Source organism: Haematobia irritans, chromosome 4, assembly GCF_050003625.1.
Source record: "Haematobia irritans isolate KBUSLIRL chromosome 4, ASM5000362v1, whole genome shotgun sequence".
NCBI lineage: Eukaryota > Metazoa > Arthropoda > Insecta > Diptera > Muscidae > Haematobia > Haematobia irritans.
In genome coordinates this window covers 7,919,940-7,943,647 of record NC_134400.1, presented here as the reverse complement: position 1 = coordinate 7,943,647, position 23,708 = coordinate 7,919,940, and the positions used below count along the sequence as shown (strand labels likewise).

The window sequence follows — 23,708 nt, the reverse complement described above, 5'->3', positions numbered from 1 at the left end:
TTCTTTATAACCGCCATAGGGACCGTTTAGGAAAAGTTTAACACGAACAAACACATACATTTCGAATGAAACACTCATTAAAAGTAGAACTGAACTGTAATTATTGTGGAAATATGGAAATACAAATCCTTATCTCTCTACGCGGGCTAATTTGTTAAAAAAATTATTGAGCCAGCATTTCAAAGTTCCATTTCATCCTCATCGCTACCACAGACTCGTAAATGACACTACAACAATCGCCTACTGTGATGGGGGAAGCATATCAAAAAGTACAAAATGTACATGAAAGTATTTTGCCATCACTATTCTTAGAAGAGCCATTTAATATTTTGTGAAACGCCAAGCGCAACTATAGGGCTGTTTTCTTTTTGCACTGGATACAACATTTGTATGGGCTATCCAGAACATCGTTGCACTGGTGTTCTATCCAGAACATCTCATCAGTGCAAGTCGCGCCGATCTTGCCAGATTGTGTTTTGATAAAGTGACGCTTCATCGATTCACAATAGCACTTTATTGTGACTAATTTATGGAAAACCATGTAATTCAAAGTGGTATAGTGTCATAAATAATCGCAGCAGTAAATATTTATTACTAATTGGAGCATTTCATACATTAAAAATGCAAGATTTCACCTCTTTTCTGTGATTGTTTTTAAACAGCTGATGACAGTGTTGCATATTTTTGGAGATGTCCTGGATAAACGAGTACTCTGTTTTCTTTTAGTCCTTTATGGCTTAGGGTATCCAGTGCTAAAAGAAAACAGCCCTTATGAAGTGCTGAAAACATTGTTATGGCCAGTTTCTCATCCTTCGATTAATTTTAAGCGGAGGATAGACCTCCGGTTAGAAAAATTTTTGTATGGGATCAGCTGTTTTATCGACACGATAAATAATAACAAGACAATGAGAAACTGGCCCTTACTCTGCTTAAAATTGTGAAAGGTATATTTGTGAACAATTGTTGACTTTCCAAATGGAATAAAGTGATTGTTTTTCAGATATTTTTCCAGACACGCTGCCTCCATCGAGAATAAAAACACTGCCTGATGGACGCTGCAACATGTAACTCAACATCATTCTATTATTAATGCCAAAAATTATGCCCTGGTATATTAATAACCTTATTCAACCAACTACTTTTCCGACGAGGAATACAAAATCAAAAAAAAAAAAAAATATAGAGCTCGATCGACATACAGAAACAGGCTGTAAATTGGTTTAATGTACAACAATTTTTTGGCGTTGTAGATTGTTATTACTTAAAATATTTAAAGAATCCCGAAAAAATCCCGGGATTCTACATTTTGAAATCCCGAATCCCTGGATTTTTAAAAATCGATCCCGAATGGCAGTCCTAGATGGAAATAATTTGTCATAAATTTTTTTCGCTATAGGCCGGTATGCACCTCTAGCGAAATTTTCGGTAGCAAAAATTTATTTAAGTCTACAACAAAAAAAACAGGGCTGTGTACACAAATTTTAAACCAGCTAATCGCTTTTAAAAATTGTTAATATATGTTCCAAATATTCCTCAAATAAATTGTTTATTATTTACAGACCTTTTAAAACTTTTACGCACACAATGATTGTAATAAATTAAATTTTTGCTGCCAAAATATGCTATTGACAACCCTGTTATTTTCATTTGAGGTGCGTACCAGCTTACGAAATTGAACGCTACCGAAAATTTCGTTAGCATAAATAGCAATGCATTTCTTATGGGAATGAAATTTTTCGCTAGAGGTGCATACCGGCCTTATGAAAATGAACTCTCGGATAACGAAACAATAGCTAATGACCGGTGCGAGGTAGGTTGTCATCAGTGATATAAACAGCCAATTTCTCATATCCGAAACGAACTAGAATGCCAGAAACAGCTGAATTTATAAAGGAAAATAAGCTGTTTTGGCATTTCAGTTGAACGAAAGCGTTCGTCGGATATGAGAAATTGGCTGTAAAAATGGGGATAAAATTAGTAAATAGTTTGCCCGTCTCTGCCGAACATGTTGATGTGGCCAATAATTATTATTAGGCCTTTTTTTCTTTTAGTACTCAATGCAACATTTGTATACATCCCAACAATCACAAGGATGAGTATTTTTCACATGTATCACCATATCAATTTGATAGTGAATCCCATATTCAACATTAATTCAAATGGCCTTGCAAATTGCTTGCCTTCAACAAATTTTCCCATAGGTTTGAAGCAAGGCATATTAAAGAGGTAAAGTCATGCAATCAGGTGACTAATATCGATATTCATCTTGTCAAAGGCTTTGTTTACGTTTAGTAGGCTTGTTTACATTCTTTGTGTACGTAAATATTGCTTTTATTTACATTGTGTTACAATGCAACAACACTACACATACACAAAATGTCAACTTAAGTGACCTGTCATTTTAGTTTGACTTTCTAAATATCATGGGGTGTACACACGTTTGCTCGTGACTTTACCTTTAATTAATACGCCTTGGGTTTGAAGCATTAAAATGAAATTTAGTTTGAAAAGTTGTTGCTAATATGTTGAGAAATTGTTGCTAACGTGTTGAATTCTACTGTTGAGGGTAATGTCTGTTTTTTGTTGAGAACGCTATTTTCTCAACAATTTCTCAAAATGAATTTTAAGGTATTTCTTTGAAAAAATGTTTGAAAGCGTATTGAATATCAGCATTTCTCCAATGCTTGTGTTTATTGGGATGGAATATTAATAGGCTATTAATATGCCTTGTTTTTATACAAATGTTGCTAGTTGATGGAACCATCCGCTTTCGGTTGGCAAATAATTCGGTTGAGGCAATGAATTTGTTTTCTGGGTGTATGATCTATCCATAACATCGTTGCACTAGTGTTCTATACCGAACATCTCATAAATCGTGTCGGTTTTGCTACATTGTATTTTGAAAAAGCGACATGTTTAAGTTTAAATGTTTACTTCATACATTAATGGCCAGTTTCTCATCCTCCGATTAATTTTAACCGGTGGATAGACCTCCGGTTAGTAAAATTTTTGTATGGGATCAGCTGTTTTATCGACACGACAAATAATAACAAGACATTGAGAAACTGGCCCTAAAAATGTAAAATTTCTCTTGTTTTCTGTGATTATTTTTAAACAGCTGATGCCAGTGTTGCACATTTTCGAACGTATCCTGGATAAACGAGTACTGTGTCATTTGAATATGTTTTTCAGCAATCAGCTGATTATATACACTACCTATAGACCAATTAAGGTATAGACATTTCAAGTGAATTCACCGCGCTGTAGTTTGTCTGCACAATTCTATGACAGACCAAGAAAATATAAAGACATTCTTTGATAATTCACCATGGTTTTGTTTATTTGCAGTGCGCAGTCATTCAATTTCTTTTTGGAAAACGAGAATTACCGTACAAATCAGTCGATTTGCATTACAAAAAAGGTGTGGATGGATAGATATAAGCTTTTCCAATATTTGGTGTTTCAACAAGAGAACAAAGGAAAGAAAACAAATTAAAGCGAAATTAAAAAATCATTCAATTGCAGACGAAAAAGAGCCCTCTACGGTGATGTCTACACCTTCTATGGCACTACCTTAATGGTTTCATCTTGTAATAGTTCCTAAATAACAACGGCGTTGTAAAAATGAATTGACGACGGCTATTGAGTGCTTTAACGTTCCACCGACATTGATGTTAGTCCGTTGATCCATTGAGATGAGAGTGGTCGTTGATACTGCAAAATACATGAATAACATTCATAGTGACATTCTGTAATTATTAACTGGAAGGAAAACAAAAGTTAATATATTAAGGTAAATGTTACGTTTTTATTTAAGGAAAATCCATGGTATTGTCAGAATAAGCGTTAAAGTTATATACTCTGTGAGAGTAAACGTAAACAACATTGATGGTTGTGCAATGATTTTATGAGAGGGTCGAGTCAATCAAAATACGGCCGCAACCTTAAGTTACTTTTTTTGTTCAAGATATTGTTGGTTGTTGTTTTCATTTATGTTGAAAATTGCTTATTGGTGAGGGGGGTCTTTATAAAAGCGAAATAATTTTGCTATTAGAATACACCAAGACCTCGTTTTACGTCGAGTGACATTAGTACTCAATCTCTATTGAAGAGTTCTTGTAATTTGAATTGCAACTTGGTAACGAAGATGACTGTCACCTTTAAATAGAAATTTAATAAAAAAAAGTGTAACCTCGAAATAAGTTAATTCTATTGTTATTTTAGTGTTACCTAGACAAGTACTTTCTATGACTGCAATAAAATTTCAATTCAATTCCATTTTCTTATGACGCAAGTGAGGACTGGGTGTTTAGAACCAAAGCAAGCAAACAAATATAGGAAACGAAATCAGTGGGCAGTGCATCGATTTGCCAAAAAATCTTTTACATTGGCATGTATTAGCCTCCATGCGTTTGTCCCCTTTTAGCACTATATGTGAGTCCTTTTTCAATTCCATGAGTTTTTGTTTTTGTATTCAAGGGCATTTGCTATGATTGTCATATTATTTAGTAAAAAAAACAGCGTTGCTTAATGTTCCTAAGGGTGGATCTGTGCTTTCATCGAAACACGAATATTAGTATGTAGTCATGTTGTATACGTAGAGTGAGGGAAAGAAATTCAATAATATTATATTTCATAAGAGGGTTGGTTGTAACAATAAAACTGGATTTCAACCAATAGGAAGAAACCATTTTAAAAAATAATTGCAAACTAATACGGCAGTTTGTGTTTTTAATCTCGATTATTTTGAAACCGAGATTTCCGCACAGACTGATAACACTAATGCCTCATTCACATAGGTATTCAAAGATATAAGTATTTTGCTTTTCATATCAGTATGTATTTTTTTTTTGTAATGAGATGACAGCTGCATTTAAAATCGATATTATTTGACCTATTCGATATTAATTGACCTATTGGGATATTTGGTACGAATTACAAAATATGAAAACCAGTTAACAATTATTACTGTTAAAATATTATAAATCCCATACAAAGCTAGCCCGTGTAAACATTTATTGTTTGATCATTTCCAGTTGTGTTTTCACTCCAGAGTTAAGCCAAACGACTTTTGTATTTGTTTTTTTCTTACACATCATTTATTTGTACATTTAAGGCCTTAAAAAAGTAAGGTATTAAAAATGAAGATATATATACGAACTATATGGAATTATATATACATTACTACATATTTTAGTCGTAAAAATTAGAGGAATTTGGAACCGTAATATTTTTATTATAGATTTTTTTTTTAATTTTTATTATTATTATTTACAAAAAAATATATATATATATAATTTTACATTGTACTTGTTCTTCATAATTTGAAAGAAGCGTCTTTTCAAGAGAAAATACTACGGGTGTAGGATTTGGCACATTCTTACAAACCATTTTGGTTAAAACGAAAAATGTTTATCTGCCAAACAGCAATTTGAAATCTTTATATTCGTAAAGTACAATATCTAAATGCATGACAAATTGCTTCCAAGTATTGCGTAGATATTGAGCAAACATTAAATAATTGTAAATTATCATATTTATCGAATATAATGTAATATCATGAAATACAGCCATTGTTGTTTTTATGCCTTTAACAGCGATGGAATCAGTTAATTGTGGATTAAAAAATTCGTTTCTAAAATATTCTATAAATAAATAAAAAATATTTCTTTCAACAATACTTCGACTTACACACAAAAAATTTTTTCCTGATTCACTCACGAAATTTATTGATCCAATTAATTCTTTAATTGAAATATCTTCAATCACAGAAATGAGATTTAACTAAAAAATTAATTGATACTATTAATTTTTGGGATTGATTTTTATTTCAATTAAAAATTTTGTTGAATTAAATTTTTAATTGAATATTTTTTAAAAATCAATTAAGACTTTAATTGGAAAAATGTTCTTGAACTTTTTTCTGTGTATTTTTTCTTCAATGGAGACAACGTTATTATCATGTAGCCTTTCACAAAGCTCCTCAAAAAATCGTTTGATTTTAAGTAAACTGTTTGGTGGATTTGTAAATTCACTTATTAATTTTTCTATGCAATGTATGTATGTGGCGAAGAAAAGGTTTTCATCATATCATATGTTCCTCTACGTCTGATCTTAAGAATGATGTTCCATTTTCTTCGGTAATGCAACAATACTTCTCAAAGGACACATTAGGTTTACTTTGATCGCACATCATGAACTGAATCGTTTCCACAGTGGTAATTGCCGTTTGTATTAGGTTGATAGGCGAGAGATTCCAACAGATCCCCATAGAGTATTGATGAAAAATAAGTATTTCACATAAAATTGACATCATTAAAACAAATGTAATATGTCGTTATACTAATAACAAAATTGTTGCGGGTCCTCGGTATATGTTTCCCATTGAAAATCTATTTTTTATAATTTTACCGAAATTTGGGAATATACATCATTTGAGACTATCAAAATGTATAACACCAGTAAATGGACTTAGGAAACCTAAATATATTGGAAAGAAATTAGTTTAATGATTTCTTAAGTCGAATGAAGCCGATTAATATGTTTTGCAATTTTGTTTTAAATACTATTTAAATTTTAAATTGTTCAAGCTTCGCAAATCCAAAATGCAAACATATCACAAACAATGGTATATTGCATTATCATTAGACCACCCTATATATCGAATACGGTATGCGTTTTACAGACTATAAGTTATTCAGGACGGAATGTCGGTGTTTGTAAAGAATCTTACAGTGTGTCGAATCGGTACGACATGTCGGCGATGACTAAATAATCGGTAAATGTGTTATCGATCCCATAAACATGCAGCAGTATCGATTATGCCTTCGGACTTAACGTATAATGTGTCCAATATATGGGATATGTTCGACACGAGCACTGTCGTCCGGAATAACTGATAGTCTGTAAAGCGCAGTACGTACCCTATCTTGAATTTGTACAAACCAACCCATGTTCATATAAACAAATAAATGCGAAATGTTTTCAAAAATGTACTTTAGATGCTGGAGATTAGATTAGATATGGGCAACATACATTTATTTAAATAAAAAAAAAAAATACAATTTAACTAGTGAAGGTTTTAAAGCGTACGTTTGTCGGTTGATTACTTAAACGAGTTTTCAACATTAAACACTTATCTCAAATAGATATTTGATATATAGGCCATTCTTCGTAATGTAATACCTTTAATCAATCATCTGTTTTCGATTGTTCATTATCAATAACGTACATAGAATTCTTATATCAGTCGGCGTGTCAAAATGTTTGTATCACCGATTAATTTGTAGTCGCATGTTTTTCTACAATGTCATTAATATAGACGAATTGTATATGGAAAAGTTAGAAATTGTACTCACAATGTGTGTGGGCTAAAATTTATTAATTGTTTACTTGGAGGAATATCATATGAAATATTTGAATATTTGTTTCTTTGTTGATACGATATTTGCCTTTGTTTATATGTAAAATTATTTTTGCTTTACAAATCTCTTGCCCTCAATTATCGTCGAAAAATTGACACACAAAACCTTTGATCAAGCAAATATTTTCAAATCAGCTTTAAGTATAATGAGACCTCTGACAAAACTCTGAAGTGTTTACATTTTCAATTATCCCATTGGCTCTATTGGCACTCTCTCATAGTTCAATAGTATTCCATTGAAAAAAAAACGCAAGAGACTTGTTTGCTCACACATATATGCATAGACTTAAGTAGGAAACGTCATAATAGAAATGGGGGTTTCTACATCATATTAACGACGTAAGTTAAACTGTGCTACAGTAAGAAGGAGCGTTGGTCGGGCCGAGAAAACTATATGATACCGCAAAACCAATCCTAGGGAATTCATAAGTGGTATTATAAAAAATACCTCAAAAGAATATTTTTATAAGTGGTCTGCCAAAACAGCAGTTTTATCTACTAGAAGGCAATATACCCCCCATGTTCCGATATTCGGAATAGCAAATCGCAAGAATTTAGTTTTCTTATAAAGAAAAAAAAATTGAGATACTATAGGAGTTAAATTCACAGCCAATTTCTCATATCCGAAACTAACGCTTTCGTTCGACTAAAACGTCACAAAAAGCTGATTTTCCTTTATAAATTCAGCTGTTTGGTAACAATTTTTTGTTCAAATATGAACTTTTAATATACTAATTTATTTATAAATCCTCTGGTGCATCATAAACGGTCTAATTTTGTGTAAAATTGGCAAACTCATAGACCTTATAATACATAGATGATCCATGGGTGTCAAACAATGTTTAACAGTTCCGAAGATTAAGAATAAACGAGAAAAATAAAAGCACGCTTACAAACTCTTTCGTTTTCCTTTTTGTAGTTTGCAAATTTTACACAAAATTAGAACGTTTATGACGCAAATTAATATATTTAAAGTTCATATTTGAACAAAAAATTGTGACCAAAACCGCGAAAAATACGAAATTTAATTTTGAGCAGCATTGCTCTTTACGAACAACACAATAGCAAATGCGCGAAAATTAATGTTTGGGACTGACTCTTTACGAAAAAATCAAAACGAAATGTGAGAAAATTAATTTTTGGAACTGACAAATTTTTTGTAAGGAGAATAGTGGATCATCTATGTATTATAAGGTATATGGGTTTCGTTCTCTTGTTTTTTATACTCCCTGTTAAAGAAAACTACCATTTTGCCAGATTTTAAATTAGAAAATTTTGTCAATTTTATTTCTATAGAAAATTTTTAGCAAAATTTTATTTCTATAAAAAATTTTTGTCAAAATTTTATTTCTATAGAAAATTTTTGGCAAAATTTTATTTCTATAGAAAATGTTGCCAAAATTTTATTTCTATAGAAAATTTTTAGCAAAATTTTATTTCTATAAAAATTTTTTGCAAAATTTTATTTCTATAGAAAATTTTTGGCAAAATTTTATTTCTATAGAAAATTTTTTGCAAAATTTTATTTCTATAGAAAATTTTTGGCAAAATTTTATTTCTATCGAAAATTTTTGGCAAAATTTTATTTCTGTAAAAAATTTTTACAAAATTTTATTTCTATAGAAAATTTTTACAAAATTTTATTTCTATAGAAAATTGTGTCAAAATGTAATTTCTATAGAAGATTTTGTGAAAATTTTATGTCTATAGAAAATTTTGTCAAAATTTTATTTCTATAGAAAATTTTGTCAAAATTTTATTTCTATAGAAAATTTTGTCAAAATTTTATTTCTATAGAAAATTTTGTCAAAATTTTATTTCTATAGAAAATTTTTGGCAAAATTCTATTTCTATAGAAAATTTTTGGCAAATGTTATTTCTATAGAAAATTTTTACAAAATTTAATTTCTATAGACATTTTTGGCAAAATTCTATTTCTATAGAAAATTTTTGGCAAAATGTTATTTCTATAGAAAATTTTTGCAAAATTTTATTTCTATAGACATTTTTTGGCAAAATTGTATTTCTATAGAAAATTTTTATCAAAATTTTATTTCTATAGAAAATTTTTACAAAATTTTATTTCTATAGAAAATTGTGTCAAAATGTTATTTCTATAGAAAATTTTGTCAAAATTTTCTTTCTATAGAAAATTTTTGGCAAAATTCTATTTCTATAGAAAATTTTCGGCAAAATTTTATTTCTATAGAAAATTTTTGGCAAATGTTATTTCTATAGAAAATTTTTACAAAATTTTATTTCTATAGAAAATTTTGTCAAAATTTTATTTCTATAGAAAATTTTTGGCAAAATGTTATTTCTATAGAAAATTTTTGCAAAATTTTATTTCTATTGAAAATTTTATTTTTATAGAAAATTGTGTCAAAATGTTATATCTATAGAAAATTTTGTCAAAATTTTATTTCTATAGAAAATTTTGTCAAAATTCTATTTTTGGCAAAATTTTATTTCTATAGAAAATTTTAGCAAAATTTTATTTCTATAGAAAATTTTTGCAAAATTTTATTTCTAAAAAAATATTCATTGATGTTATTTTATATGATGTGCAAAGGTAAAATTTGTCGACTAGTGATCTGCTCTTATCTAGAGTACATGATAAGAGCAGATCAGTTAGTCATAATACATTCAATAATCCATTAGGCATTGCATATTGAGATGTTCTTTGTTCCTCGAGCAATGTTGTTAGATTGAGTAAACACATTCATTGAAGTATTTAAATTCGAAACTTCCATTTTCTATTTATTGCTCGCTAAAAAAAAACACATATAATCTAAGTCTGTTGTTTTGCTTTGTTTGTCATAGGGGGTACTGGTTAATTCATTTTTTTCCAATTACTTGGCATATTCGATTAGAAATCGTCCACAATGAAAGATCCCATTGAAGATGGAAGCGGAGGAGGTCTTGTAGCTGGTCTGGCAGAAAAAGTTGGAGCTCCAGAGGCTGCCATGCGTTTATTGATAACCCTTCTGGCAGGTAATTGATATGGCATTAGAACTTTGGACCCTATTAATATATCTATCTTCTTTCTTAATTTCAGGATATCCCATTGCATTTCTATATCGTTTTCTAATACAACCCCAATCGAAATCTGTGCATCATATGTTTTTCGCTATTAGTGGTTTTATCTTGTGCTTCTTCAATTATGGCATGGATACTTATCATTCATTTCTTTGTATATTGATAACCTATGTATTGATACATTTGCTGCACAATTCTCCAACACAACTAGTCATAGTTAATTTCATATTTCACATGGTGTATCTTCTGATCGGTTACTATTTCACGGAGAGCAACGAATACGATATTTTGTGGACAACACCTCATTGTGTATTAACTCTGAGAATGATTGGTTTTGTGTTCGATGTAACGGATGGTCTTAAAGCTAAAGAGAAATTATCTAAAGACCAATTGGAATGTTGTTTGGAGAAAACGCCTACCTTATTGGAGCTATCGGCCTATGCTTATTTCCCCGGTTCATTTTTAGTGGGTCCACAATTTCCTTATAAACGCTATCAGCGATTCATCGATGGCGAATTTAGGCAATATAAGGGCTTTGTTAAAACTGGCATGTTGCGTTTCGTAATGGGTCTCACCTATTTGGGAATACGTCAAGTGGGAGCAATGATGCTGCCCGATAATTATTTTCTAACCGATGCTTATCGCAATCAACCATTTGTATGGCGTTTAATATATTTGGGACTATGGGGTAAATTTTCATTATATAAATACATCTCTTGCTGGTTGTTGACCGAGGGTGCCCTCATGTGTTTGGGTGAGTTGAAATGTTTATTGGATATATAAAATATTTTTTATTTTATTTTTATTTCAAAGGTTTTACATATAATGGCAAATCTGCGGATGGAAGTGATGATTGGTATGGTTGTTCGAATGTAAAATTGTATCTTCTGGAGACGGGTAGCACAATGGAACATTACGTTAAATCTTTTAATGTAAATACAAATCATTGGGTTGCCTCGTATGTCTACAAACGCTTGAAATTCTTGAATAATCGTACAATAAGTTATGCAGCTGCTTTATCATTCCTAGCTGTGTGGCATGGATTTCATAGTGGCTATTATATGTCATTCTTTATGGAATATTTAATTGTGACAACAGAAAAACAGGTTAGTCATATAGTTAAGCGAAATGTTGATAGAACTCAAAAGATATAAGGAGATTCAATTCCATAGTCGTTATATACATATATTATTTTTACGTACCCAAAAATGTATATAACTACAAATTTTTAATAACTATGGAAATGAATCGGTTTAAATCTAAAAATAGGACATAAATTTAATTACATTTACTCAATATGGAATTGTCTCTGATTAGATCTAAACAATATTGAATTAAATTAAACAATTGGATATTGCTTGATCTTATATTAAATGCAAGGAATTTTTTAAATCATCTTCTCTGATCTCGGGTAATGTGCAGATACTTATTTTGGCATATCTTTTTCTATGAGTAGTCTCAAATCTAAGGATATTGCTTGATCTTATATTAAATGCAAGGAATTTTTAAAATCATCTTCTCTGATCTCGGGTAAAGTGCAGATACTTATTTTGGCATATCTTTTTCTATGAGTAGTCTCAAATCTAAGGCCTCATTTTTATACCCTTCACCACTACTGTGGTACAGGGCAGTGGTGCCACAATGAATTTTAATTTGGGCCAACATTTTTCCAAAATTGGTCCGAATTTCGTACCAGCGGACCATTTTTCCAAATTAAATTAATATCATTTAAAAGTTAAAATGTTTCTCAAGATTTTATTTCTATAGAAAATTTTGTCAAAATTTTATTTCTATAGAAATCTTTGACAAAAAAAATTTTTCTATAGAAAATTCTGTGAAAATTTTATTTCTATAGAATTTTTTGTCAAATTTTTTTTTCTATAGAAAATTTTGTCACAATTTTACTTCTATAAAAATATCGTCGACATTTTATTTCTATAGAAAATATCGTCAAAATTATATTTCTATAGAAAATTGTGAAAAAATTTTAATTATGTATAATATTTTGTCAAAATTTTATTTCTGTAGAAAATTATCCAAAAAATTTTAGTTCTATAGTAAATTTAGCCAAAATCGTATTTCTTTAGACAATTTTGCCAAAATCTTATTTCTATGGAACATTTTGTCACAATTTTACTTCTATAGAAAATATCGTCAACATTTTATTTTTGTAGAAAATATCGCCAAAATTGTATTTCTATATAAAATTTTGACAAAATTTTATTTCAATTTTTATCAAAATTTTATTTCTATAGAAAATTTTGTCACAATTTTAATTCTATAGAAAATATCCTAAAATTTCTGTAGGAAATTTTGACAAATTTTTATTTATGTATAATATTTTGTCAAAATTTTATTTCTGTCGAAAACTATATTAAAATTTTAATTCATTCGCAAATTTTGTCAAAATTTCATTTCTTTAGGAAATTTTGTCAAAATTTCTGTTCTATAGCACCCAACACATTAGACGGATTTGATATGCCATCGAAAATTTGGATCTACGAAGTGGTACAGGGTATAATATAGTCGGCCCCGCCCGACTTTAGACTTTACTTACTAGTTTTTAGGTCTAATTTTTATCTAATTTTATCGAACCAGAATCTCCCATTGTTAATCGGTATATATTTTCATTTTTGTTTTATATATTTTTGTGTTTTTTTTTCAGATTGAGGACACATACCAAAAAGCCATTGTACCCAACTACAGTGGCATTGTTAGTTCAACGCCATTTAAATTGCTAAAAATCGTAGCACTTAAATCTTATAATTTAATTTACATGGGCTGGTGTTTGACCCCTTTTATATTCTTAAGTTTTGACCGTTGGCTTGAAGTATTCAAGGCTGTCAATTATTTTGGATTTCTATATTTGGCCATATGGTTTGTTATACTTCAGATATACAAAAGACAAAAATCGCTAAACAAAACTCGAGAGCGAGTGGCGAGTAAAGCAACAGATCTCTCACCAACAATTAGTGGAAGCCGCCAAAGCAATGAACATGGTACCAAATCTACTGATTTATCACCAAATTTGGAAGATAATAAAAAGGAAAATTAAGGATATTTCCTTTCTCTCTCTCTCTCTCTCTCTCTCTCTCTGGAAGAAAAGGTTCGATCGTGTGTTCGAAAACAAGGATATATCTAGCGTTTTTTGTTTGATGTTCTTAAAACTCCCATATTGCGGATTAAAATATTTGATGTCAAATATTTTCATGAATATTCCCTTTGTGAAAATCTATTGATTTACAAGAAAGAAAACAATCAATCCATTGAAGTCCAAATTTCGTATCGAAATTCTTAAAAGTAGAAATCAAATAAAGTAATCTCGTAGTGAAACGTTGTAACTTATTCTTGTAAGCAGTTCGGCCGATGGTTGAAAGACAGAAGAAGATTGGTGATCCAAAGGATATTGCTGGTTAAAAAAGTAATCGTCCTAATCTAAATATTATTTCTAGTTCTTATTACAATTATTCTAAACTTCCTTTTCCTTTTTCATACCCTACATTGCTTTTCATACCTTTTAAACATATTATATAAGAGACATTTTATCTAGTCAAAAAAGTGTATAATTGTAACGCAGTACAAGAAGTTCACAACTTTATAAAAAAAAAAACAACAAAACAAAATCGTAGTTCACTTCTCTTCTTACAAACCAAACAAGCTTCAATTAGACATTTAATTATATAGTTATTTAAACATGTTCTAGTATTTTAAGTTGTTTAAAATGCAAAAAACTTATGACACACGAACTTATGATGATTAGATGATAAACTTGTTTGACAACATCTTTTGTGGTGATATTAATAATAATAAAGAAAAACAAAAGAACTTGAAACCAATTTCACCCCCTATTTCATTTAAAAACAAACCAACCAAATAAGTATATAGTGATAACACAATTAGCATACATTTATGACTGTTCTGGATCTCACCGCACCGCACCGTACACCTCACAATACACATTCATCACAACACTCGAAAAATTAGTGGTTCTAATTCACACGTGAGGACACTTTTTCGGGCTTCTGATCGAAACAGCTGATTTTTGCAAACAGAAACTTTAAACTAAATCTATTTTGCCGGTCAAATAACAGTAGGTTATGGAATAAAAAATAAAAACCCATAAACACCATATACACCAGTCAGAAGAAATTTTCGTTCAAATTTTTGATTTTTTTAATTGATTTTCGTGCTCAATAAAATGTGCAAAATATGTTAGAAACATTTTAAAGTTTTGGATTATGTGATTTATTTGTGTGCAAAATCTTCTAACTACAGTAGCTGCGCCTACACGGAAAAAATGTTCGTGTAAATTTTTCAGGTCTGTGAATGTGTAAAGTGTAGTGCAGAACACCTCTTAAGTGTGACACCTCACGAAAGCGATACATACGTGTACAAGAGCAGGCACGAATAAGTTTATATGTATGACTGCCTAAAGTAAGATTTTATTTGATCAAAACTGAATAAAGTTTCTAAATTGTAATTTAAGTGGAAGGTGTCCAATAAAAAAAAAATAGATAAAACAATCTTACGTAACCTCCACCATGGAATGCGTAGAAACTACTATAGACTGTCACCACGTACTAAGTTTCAAACGGATCGGATGAATTTTGCTTCTCCAAAATATAATAACATTACGTACCTAATTTCAACCGGATTGGATGAATTTTGCTCCAAGAGCCTCCGGAGATCAAATCTGGGGATCGCTTTATATGGGGGCTATATATAGTTATGGACCGATATGGACCAATTTTTGCATGGTTGTTAGAGACCATATTCTAACACCACGTAGCAAATTTCAACCTAATCGGATGAAATTTGCTTCTCTAAGAGGCTCCGCAAGCCAAATCTGGGGGTCGGTTTATATGGGGGCTATACGTAAAAGTGGTTCAATATGGCCCATTTGCAATAACATCCGATATACATCAATAACAACTATTTATGCCAAGTTTCAAGTCGATAGATTATTTCGTTCGGAAGTTAGCGTGATTTCAACAGACTTGGATCGATTCAGAATTTCAGCACGACCACCACGATGTATGTATATACTTAAGACTCTAAGTCTTAGAGTAATATTTCGATGTGTTGCAAACGGAATGACAAAGTTAATATAGGACCCCTATCCTATGGAGGGTATAAAAATTCTTATAATGAAGTGTCTTCAATGTAATATTGGCCAATATTATTTTTCCAATTTATCGTTTTGGTGGATTTTGTTGCCCCAATTGAAGTAATAGAATGTGGCACTTTTATCAAAAGTCTGAGAGATATAAATGTTTCTACATTTGAAGTAAAACTGTAAGTAAAAAAATCGTCATTTTTCAATGATTACTTTTCTTTAATAATCCATTATAAAGAATATAAACTTTGTGAAAAGTTACTTTGGGTTATTCCCCATCAAATTATAATAAAGTTTGCATCAAATAGGTATAATTTGATACTGTTTTTAGTGATTTATTTTAGATTTTAACGGCTTAACTGGAACTTAGTACCCACCCCTATACGATAAAGGAGAGTATCTACTCAAGATTTCACCTCCTCCTGTCTGGAATTTTGAACCTGAAGAAAAAAAACTGAACTTCGATGGCCAAACTGATGATTGCAACTTGGGTAAAGGTCAATTTCGTTGTCTTGTGCAAGCCTTTATTCTTCTATCATTTTGTATACTATCATTTCTGTGATTGATTCAATTAAAAAATGAATTGGATCAATTAATTTCGTGATTGAATCAGAATTTTTTTTTGTATAGACAACAAAAAAGCTCGTTTTCCCAGTATGCTCCCACCTATATTTTATGAAAATAATTTGTATCAATTTGTGTTTGAAAAAAACACCTTAAATTTATTCACTTCAAGCAAACAAAAAAAATATGGAAATTGTTTATAATCATGAACCATTCATGGGTTGATCTACAATACAAAAGAATAGGCATTTCTAGTATGTACCGTGATAGAAATCAATGTTCCATTGCTTGAACATTGCCATCTTCATCCTCTTCACGTTTGGGCTGCATTGTACTACTACTATTCGATATTTCCTCTTCTATCTCGTTAAACATGTATTCATCCTGATATTCTTTCAATATTTGACTCGAACGATTTTCATCCAGGAATAATGAGTAAACTTTTTTAACATCTTCTGTTGTCACCTCTGCGGCTTTGCGTCGTCTGCAAACTAAATTTGCCGTGGTTATAAGCTGTATGGCATATCGCAAACTTGTATCGGTGGCAATTTTTGTTAGAATTGTCAAAGCATCAGGATGCATTAGACAGTCCTCTTCTTCACAACGTATTTTAAGAATTTCCTTCATTTCTTTTTCAGAATATGGTACAGTGCGTATGATTATCATACGGTCGAGTAAATCAATGGGTATACCATGAGGACTGCGATAATTGGTGCCACGGATGCGAGTTATACCACGATTGGTTGCCATTACAACCACTGGTGCCATATCGGACTCTAGAGCCCTATTTAAATAGGAGAAACATTCAATGTCGAGCATATGAACTTCATCGATAAACAAAACACCCGGATTAATTTCAGCTTTGCCTTCTTCTCGCCATTCCAATACTTTATTATTGATTTGATCTCTTACTTCTTGCTTTATCTCACCAGTGTCGCCCGAAAATAGAGCCAAGAAACCATGTGTCCGACTATTAATGACATCAATCTCATGTAGAGTAACTGTATGTACAACTTCCTTGCGTTTTTGCAATTCTCCCTCTGGGCACTGGACAAAACGTGTCTGGGCGCCTGTAGCATCGTAATCACGGGCACGAGTAAAGCTTCGACCCAATTTCGATACCTTTCCAGATGCTTTATCAATGGTGATAACATCACCAGCTTGAATTTTCTCCTTGATAAAGCACTCAATGATTTTGTTACCCAAATCGTAATTGGTTTCCATTTCTGTAGTTTTTAAAGTAACCTGCAAAAGAATGTCATAGTGGTGATAAAGGTTAAATAGAACTTAACAACAACAATAATACCTTGCCCATCTTCTGTCCTGTGCCTGTTGCAGGTCGATCGATTTGAATCTCCACAACTTCACCTTCAATGATTTCGGTTTCTTCCTTTATACGCACACCAATGCTTTTACGTAAAGCTTGAGACAGAGCTTCTGTCTTGCTCATTTCCAACGAATATATTTCAGAACCTGACATACTAGTGAAGGGAGTTTCTGTACCCAATGCTTGAGCCATGCCAACGGCTATGGCAGTTTTTCCTGTACTAGGTTCACCAGCCAACAAAATACAACGCCCAGCAATTTTTCCTTCACGCACCATTTGCACCACAACGCCAGCAGCTCTACGGGCATCTTTTTGGCCCACCATTCCCTGTGACACTGCCCTAGCTTCCAAAACATCATCTAGACCAAGTCCTCGAATATGAGAATGGGCTCCAATTCGTTCGATTCGCGTGATGTCGCGAACTTCTATTTTATCTCCATCAGCCATTTTTGCCAAGTGGTATACTTTTCGACAAGCAAATATGATTTTTAAACAATTCTAAATTGTTTTATTTACGTTGCCGGGAAACCAAATTAATAATCTGGAATTTACCATACACCGCTTACCGGCCAACAACTATGTTTGACATGTGCGTTGGTGAAGGTCGAGTGTTCACATGCTATATTTTATTGAACGATATTCTGATATATTTTCTCCACCGTGAGTGTGTAAATATAACCATAGCGATAGGCGGTAGGCGAAACATTTTTGCCGCAACGGCAAATACAATAAGCTTGACGGCGAATAATTCCCTTTTTCACATTTCCTAGCGTTTTTGTTGTCAATACAGCATGCTTTGACAATATTAAACAATGAAGTTGAATAAAAACATACAATGGCTTGTTATTTGTTGAGTTATTTCAAGAAAAAATAATCTACACGTGTCCAGGCAACAGCAATTCCTAGTGGTGAGTTAAAAAATTGATAAGTGATGACAACACTATACCAGTTTTCGCCAAGGAGTTAGAATAAGTTTTAATTTAGCGACACGCCGCTAGCCGTCACGGTATTCCGTCGCGGATTTTGGGCTTCCCATAAGAAATACACGTAAATAAGTGTTCGCCTACCGCCTATCGCTATGGTTATATTTACACACTGAAGCGTTGTTATCGATATGTTTAAATTTTGCTCCCATAATGCGCCGTTCAAATTAGAAGTTTAAACATATCCCAGATATTGGCCACACTATAAGTGATGTTCGAAGGCATAATCGATAATGCAGCTTATTATGCGTCTTATGCGCTTTACAGACTATCAGTTATTCCGGACGGAATGTCGGTGTTTGTAAAGAATCTTACAGTGTGTCGGATCGATACGACTTGTCGGCGGTGACTAAATAATCGGTAAATGTGTTATCGATCCCATAAACATGCAGCAGTATCGATTATGCCTTCGGACTTAACTTATAATGTGCACAATATATGGGATATGTTCGACACGAGCACTGTCGTCCGGAATAACTGATAGTCTGAAAAGCGCATTATGCGCCTTACAGACTATCAGTTATTCCGGACGACAGTACTCGTGTCGAACATATCCCATATATTGTGTACATTATAAGTTAAGTCCGAAGGCATAATCGATACTGCTGCATGTTTATGGGATGGCGCATAATGCGCTTTACAGACTATCAGTTATTCCGGACGACAGTGCTCGTGTCGAACATATCCCATATATTGTGCACATTATAAGTTAAGTCCGAAGGCATAATCGATACTGCTGCATGTTTATGGGATCGATAACACATTTACCGATTATTTAGTCATCGCCGACAAGTCGTATCGATCCGACACAATGTAAAATTACAAACACCGACATTCCGTCCGGAATAACTGATAGTCTGTAAAGCGCATAACACGGGTTTGCAATGTATTTATGAGAGTAAAATGTAAACAATCGATAATGACACTCACAGGAACGCTTTTCAGTTAAAATTGTAAACATTGTCTCAATCAACTGTGAATGTCTGACGGAAGAAGAATACAAAAACACGCTGTTTTCTTACAAAATTTAAAATATATTCTCCCAAAATTTGAACAATGTCTCAAAGTCAAGTAAAATTTGGTTCCTATATACCACGCACTGATCCCATCGAAATGTTTGAAAGACTAACCAAACAACAATCCCCTGTAATGGAACCAAGACCAACATGTAAGATATAGTAATGAGTTGGGAACTAGGACAGCAGACTAATTAATTATACTAATAGTTCTTAGGGTCGGAGCTGTTTCTAATGTCAAGGGTTCTGCCTACATGGAATATGGTAACACGAAAGTCATGGCTCAGGTGGAGCCCCCTAAAGAAATTGGCAAAACTTCAAATAGAAGGTATATTAATAATGTTTATATTGCATTTATTTCTATATTCTATTCTTTCAATATCAGTGGAACCCTGGGAATAGTTGTATGTTCTGTTAAATATGCTCCTTTCGCTGAAATGAACTCTGACATTATCACCCGAAAAGAAACATTTATGAGTGTAGCCCTAAAAAAAGCCTTAGAACCAGTAATATGCCGGCATGAGTTCGCCAATTTTCAGTTGGAAATCAAAGTATTAATTATAGATGACGATGGGTGTGCATTAAGCACAGCGATCAACTGTTGTGGGGCTGCACTGATTGAAGGCGGCATACCCACATATGATTTATTAACAGCCTCCACTGTATGTATTCTAAATAAGCAAGAATTCCTGAATCCAACAGGTAAATTTGACTATTATGTGAATTTTCTTTATATATGGCTCCTTTTTATTTAGCTGATGTCGAGGATCTTCTTCTAAGCCCTGCTTTAATAGGTGCAGAAGAAGAACATGGTATTTTGATAGTCGCTAGCCTATCTGCGGTTGGTCAAATATCTGAATGTTTCCAAAAGGGCTATCTATTGGCGAGTACAGTGGAGAGTTTGTGCGATCATGCATTGGACATAAACCTTAGAATGTTAGATATCATTAAGCATGTCTTAGTTACTAAGGTTAAACAACATATTGAGCACGAGGACAACCAATTAGAAGACGATGTGAGCAATGGGTCTTAGAATAAAACAATACACTTTTTTTTTGGAGGATTGTTCAAATTTTATTAATTTGTTTTTTTTTTTTTGTTTATATTTTTGCCCTGAAATGTAACCTAAAGTTTGCTTTTTAACAAATTGTAAGAACACAATTAATTTATTCATCAGTTGAAGCTTCGAGCACTGCTCCCGAATAGCTAAGATCCCAGTAGTGTTCGACTTGATGTTTTTGGAAGAATTCCCTGGCCATTTTTTCCATAGGAAATACTTTAAATTTGATTTCACCGAAATGTCGACGTTGACTGGTACCCTCCCAAACTAGTACACATGAATTTGGTACTTCTTGCCCATCTGGGCCTTTGACCATATCTTCCTCCCACTTTATGCGGTTCAACATAAGTCGGCGATATTTCTTTTGTTGTTTGGGACCACCTTCAACTACAACGACGCAACAATCGCGAAACAATACCACCGAACCAGTCATGTGCAGCTGCTTAGCATTCGTTTCTACTTTAAATTTTTTACTGGCATTATCTTGAAGGTCTCGGATGCGGTATACGCTGATATGTACACCACAAGATGTATCTTCTTTGATTTTACGTATCTTCTTTTCGCTTTTTTGTTCAGCGGTTAGTTTCCTGGCATTGTTTGCGTCTTCGTGTGCCTTTTGGCGTTTCATCATTTGCTCACGCACATGGGCTTCTATTTTAGTGGGATCTTGAACAGCTTCAGTTCCCAAAACTCGCATAAGATTGGAAATACGAAGTTTCGGTTCAGGAGCTTGTGTTAGTCCCAAACGTATTTTTTCCTGTTCCTCTTTCCACGCTTCTCGTCTATTTTGTCTTCGTAACTTTTTGCGTTCTTTTTTCGTTAGGAATACCGGTAAATACACAGGTTTCAAGGGTTCATCTGAAATCATATTATTAAATTGGTTGTGACAGTAATATGCATTAACTAATTACTTACTTGGTGGTTTCATTTGAGTGGGATGCTCTATTAAATTTGTTATAGCTGATTGACGTATCTTAATATTACCATCCTCATCCAATGTATTCAAGTCATTGGTCAATATAACAGAATCCCACCATTCCATCGACGGGACGTCATCTGGAGTATCTTGTTTGGGAGCTATTAGAGCCAACTTAGTTGCTGAACTTATACCAGTTTTCCTAGCAATCTGCGATATTTCATTTTGCAAACGTTCCAATTGTGCTTTCATTCGCATTCTTTCAGCCATCTGTTGAAATTTGCCGGGCTCGTGGAACCTTAAAGCTCTCTTATTACGAGTACCGGGCTTAAGAGTGATGCGATCATCAACAAACTTCAAAGAATCCTCCTGTGTTGTTTTCTCAAAATGTTGTTGAGTTTTATTGAAAACTTCCCTTTTCTTTGCTCTTATATTGGCTTTAAGCGTTGGTGTTACCGTTGGGATATTTATCGCGCGCCCACTTTTGTCTATTGTCCTGCCCTCTTCATCCAATATTAAAGGTTTCGGACGTTCTATGGTAGTGGTTGGGACAATAGGTGTTATAAGCGATCCCAAGGATCCTGAAAGTTTTGCTCGTATTTGTGCCTGAAGCTCGGCAATTTTTTTAGCCTTCTCATCGGTATCGCTAGTAACTTTCGCCATGCTCTGGTTTATCAATGGTCTACTTGGAGGATGTTGCAAAGAAGCCAGCAATGGATCTTTACCTTTCAATTGGCTCAAAGCTTTCTTCCGCTCCTCTATCTCACGCTGAGCATTAACCATCATAAGTTTTATTTGATTACTATTTAATGATGATGTACCAATTGATGGTGCTACAGTCGGTACTTCTGGTTTTGGCGCTATCAAGGGATTTGTGTCTTTCGGCAAAACTACCTTACTGCCATTGGAACTTGGTACAGCAACATCGAATCGAGATTTCTTTGGAGCTTCCGATGTGTCAACTTTTGGGTCTCCACCATCCGCGGCGGTTCGTTTACGGCTCTTTCGCTTATATTCGTCCAAGCGGTCCTGAAGTTTATCTACTAACCGGGAGCAATATTTAGGCTCCAAATATTTCTCCAGTTTTTCAGAAATGCGTTTGAAGTCGTACCCATTGTGAAGACAATGTTCTATCGAAGAAACGATATTACGTTGATCATCGGGGCCACCCACCTTTGCAGCAAGCGACACGATATCGGCGTGCAATTCATCAATCTCCTTGCGCGTATAATAGGACATAATTTCACAATTATTATGGACTGATATTAGATCATATAGTTATTTACCAATCGCAATCGTAGAACATAACAGAAAATTGGAAAAATGAGTCCAAGAACAGAACCCCATCAAACCAGGATAGTGCAAACGTTTAATGCTTCCTCTTATTTTTCCAAACGTCAACAGAGAACGAAGGCGAACGGCGGTTTGAACTGCGTTAATTTAATGAGGCCTTCACAGGGTACATTTATTTTAAGGTTGTTTTAAAACACCAGCTGATTATTTTCTATTCATGTTAGTTTTTGTATAAAAGTAGGTACTATGTTTCTATATATTTACGACACATAAAGTATCTAATCGGTGCCTATTAAGTCTGTACCTCGCACCGCAGAGACTAAAGGGCCGTCCAGACTACAAGTTTTTACGAACGAAAGTGCTTATTTCAAACATATCCCAGATATTGGTCACACTATAAGTTATGTTCGAAAACATAATCGGTAGTGCAGCTTATTAATGGGATCGATATTTCAATTACCTCCCACAATTTATAGTGTTCGGCTACTCTGTAAAGCGCTTTACCGACTATCAGTTCTTCCGGACGCAATGCCGGTGTTTGTAAAGAATCTTACAGTGTGTCGGATCGATACGACATGTCGGTGATGACTAAATAATCGGTAAATGTGTTATCGATCCCATAAACATACAGCTGTATCGATTATGCCTTCGGACTTAACTTATAATGTGCGCAATATATGGGATACATCGGAATAACTGATAGTCTGTAAAGCGCATAAGATTCTTTACAAATACAGACATTCCGTCCGGAGAATCTTATAGTCTGGACGGGCGCATAACAAGCTGCAGTATCGATTTTGTCTTCGAACATAACTTATAGTGTGCCCAATATCTGGGATAGGTTTGACACGAACTCTGTCGTCCAGATAAACTTATAGTCTGAACGGCGTATAACTTGATAGCTAAAAATTTTCGTACATCCAATCTTTACGTGTGATGTAGCATATTGTTCCCTATAATAAGAAGTGTTG

At 33.1% G+C, this 23,708-nt stretch overlaps 4 protein-coding genes across 6 annotated transcripts; 2 read left to right on the top strand and 2 right to left on the bottom strand.

Moving 5' to 3' along the window:
• The first annotated feature begins 3,651 nt into the window (after positions 1-3,651).
• On the top strand, positions 3,652-14,298 carry nes (lysophosphatidylcholine acyltransferase 3 protein nessy). Of its 3 annotated transcripts, none has more exons than XM_075303903.1 (5): positions 3,652-3,793; positions 10,247-10,417; positions 10,482-11,216; positions 11,276-11,568; positions 13,128-14,298. In XM_075303903.1, exons 2-5 carry the CDS (start codon positions 10,309-10,311, stop codon positions 13,515-13,517), a joined length of 1,527 nt encoding a protein of 508 aa, XP_075160018.1. In that variant the 5' UTR covers positions 3,652-3,793; positions 10,247-10,308; the 3' UTR covers positions 13,518-14,298. The 3 variants fall into 3 exon arrangements, with proteins under 3 accessions (XP_075160018.1, XP_075160020.1, XP_075160019.1); XM_075303905.1 differs by having other exon boundaries at positions 3,676-3,793; positions 10,297-10,417; XM_075303904.1 differs by lacking the exon at positions 3,652-3,793 and adding an exon at positions 10,076-10,153.
• A 1,975-nt stretch (positions 14,299-16,273) lies between these two features.
• Positions 16,274-18,061, bottom strand: rept (RuvB-like helicase 2 rept). Its single transcript, XM_075305231.1, has 2 exons — positions 17,449-18,061; positions 16,274-17,387 (listed from the first exon to the last, which is right to left on the bottom strand). Exons 1-2 carry the CDS (start codon positions 17,914-17,916, stop codon positions 16,416-16,418), a joined length of 1,440 nt encoding a protein of 479 aa, XP_075161346.1. The 5' UTR covers positions 17,917-18,061; the 3' UTR covers positions 16,274-16,415.
• Positions 18,062-19,408: 1,347 nt separating this feature from the next.
• Mtr3 (exosome complex exonuclease Mtr3) lies at positions 19,409-20,545 on the top strand. Its single transcript, XM_075304463.1, has 4 exons — positions 19,409-19,620; positions 19,679-19,796; positions 19,854-20,170; positions 20,224-20,545. The coding sequence occupies exons 1-4, from the start codon at positions 19,509-19,511 to the stop codon at positions 20,499-20,501; spliced, it is 825 nt and encodes a 274-aa protein (XP_075160578.1). The 5' UTR covers positions 19,409-19,508; the 3' UTR covers positions 20,502-20,545.
• On the bottom strand, positions 20,517-22,841 carry Prp3 (pre-mRNA processing factor 3). Its single transcript, XM_075304462.1, has 2 exons — positions 21,444-22,841; positions 20,517-21,386 (listed from the first exon to the last, which is right to left on the bottom strand). The coding sequence occupies exons 1-2, from the start codon at positions 22,681-22,683 to the stop codon at positions 20,635-20,637; spliced, it is 1,992 nt and encodes a 663-aa protein (XP_075160577.1). The 5' UTR covers positions 22,684-22,841; the 3' UTR covers positions 20,517-20,634.
• Between the last annotated feature and the right edge of the window lie 867 nt (positions 22,842-23,708).

Excerpts from the sequence above, each read along its gene's own strand:
- Prp3 (XM_075304462.1), bottom strand. The coding sequence starts at position 22,683 with ATGTCCTATTATACGCGCAAGGAGATTGATGAATTGCACGCCGATATC. Across the intron at positions 21,387-21,443 it reads CACTCAAATGAAACCACCAA|ATGAACCCTTGAAACCTGTG; the intron begins GTAAGTAATTAG and ends ATATGATTTCAG.
- nes (XM_075303903.1), top strand. The coding sequence starts at position 10,309 with ATGAAAGATCCCATTGAAGATGGAAGCGGAGGAGGTCTTGTAGCTGGT. Across the intron at positions 11,217-11,275 it reads GGGTGCCCTCATGTGTTTGG|GTTTTACATATAATGGCAAA; the intron begins GTGAGTTGAAAT and ends TTTATTTCAAAG. Across the intron at positions 11,569-13,127 it reads TTGTGACAACAGAAAAACAG|ATTGAGGACACATACCAAAA; the intron begins GTTAGTCATATA and ends TTTTTTTTTCAG.
- Mtr3 (XM_075304463.1), top strand. The coding sequence starts at position 19,509 with ATGTCTCAAAGTCAAGTAAAATTTGGTTCCTATATACCACGCACTGAT. Across the intron at positions 19,797-19,853 it reads GGCAAAACTTCAAATAGAAG|TGGAACCCTGGGAATAGTTG; the intron begins GTATATTAATAA and ends TTTCAATATCAG. Across the intron at positions 20,171-20,223 it reads AGAATTCCTGAATCCAACAG|CTGATGTCGAGGATCTTCTT; the intron begins GTAAATTTGACT and ends CTTTTTATTTAG.
- rept (XM_075305231.1), bottom strand. The coding sequence starts at position 17,916 with ATGGCTGATGGAGATAAAATAGAAGTTCGCGACATCACGCGAATCGAA. Across the intron at positions 17,388-17,448 it reads CAGGACAGAAGATGGGCAAG|GTTACTTTAAAAACTACAGA; the intron begins GTATTATTGTTG and ends ATTCTTTTGCAG.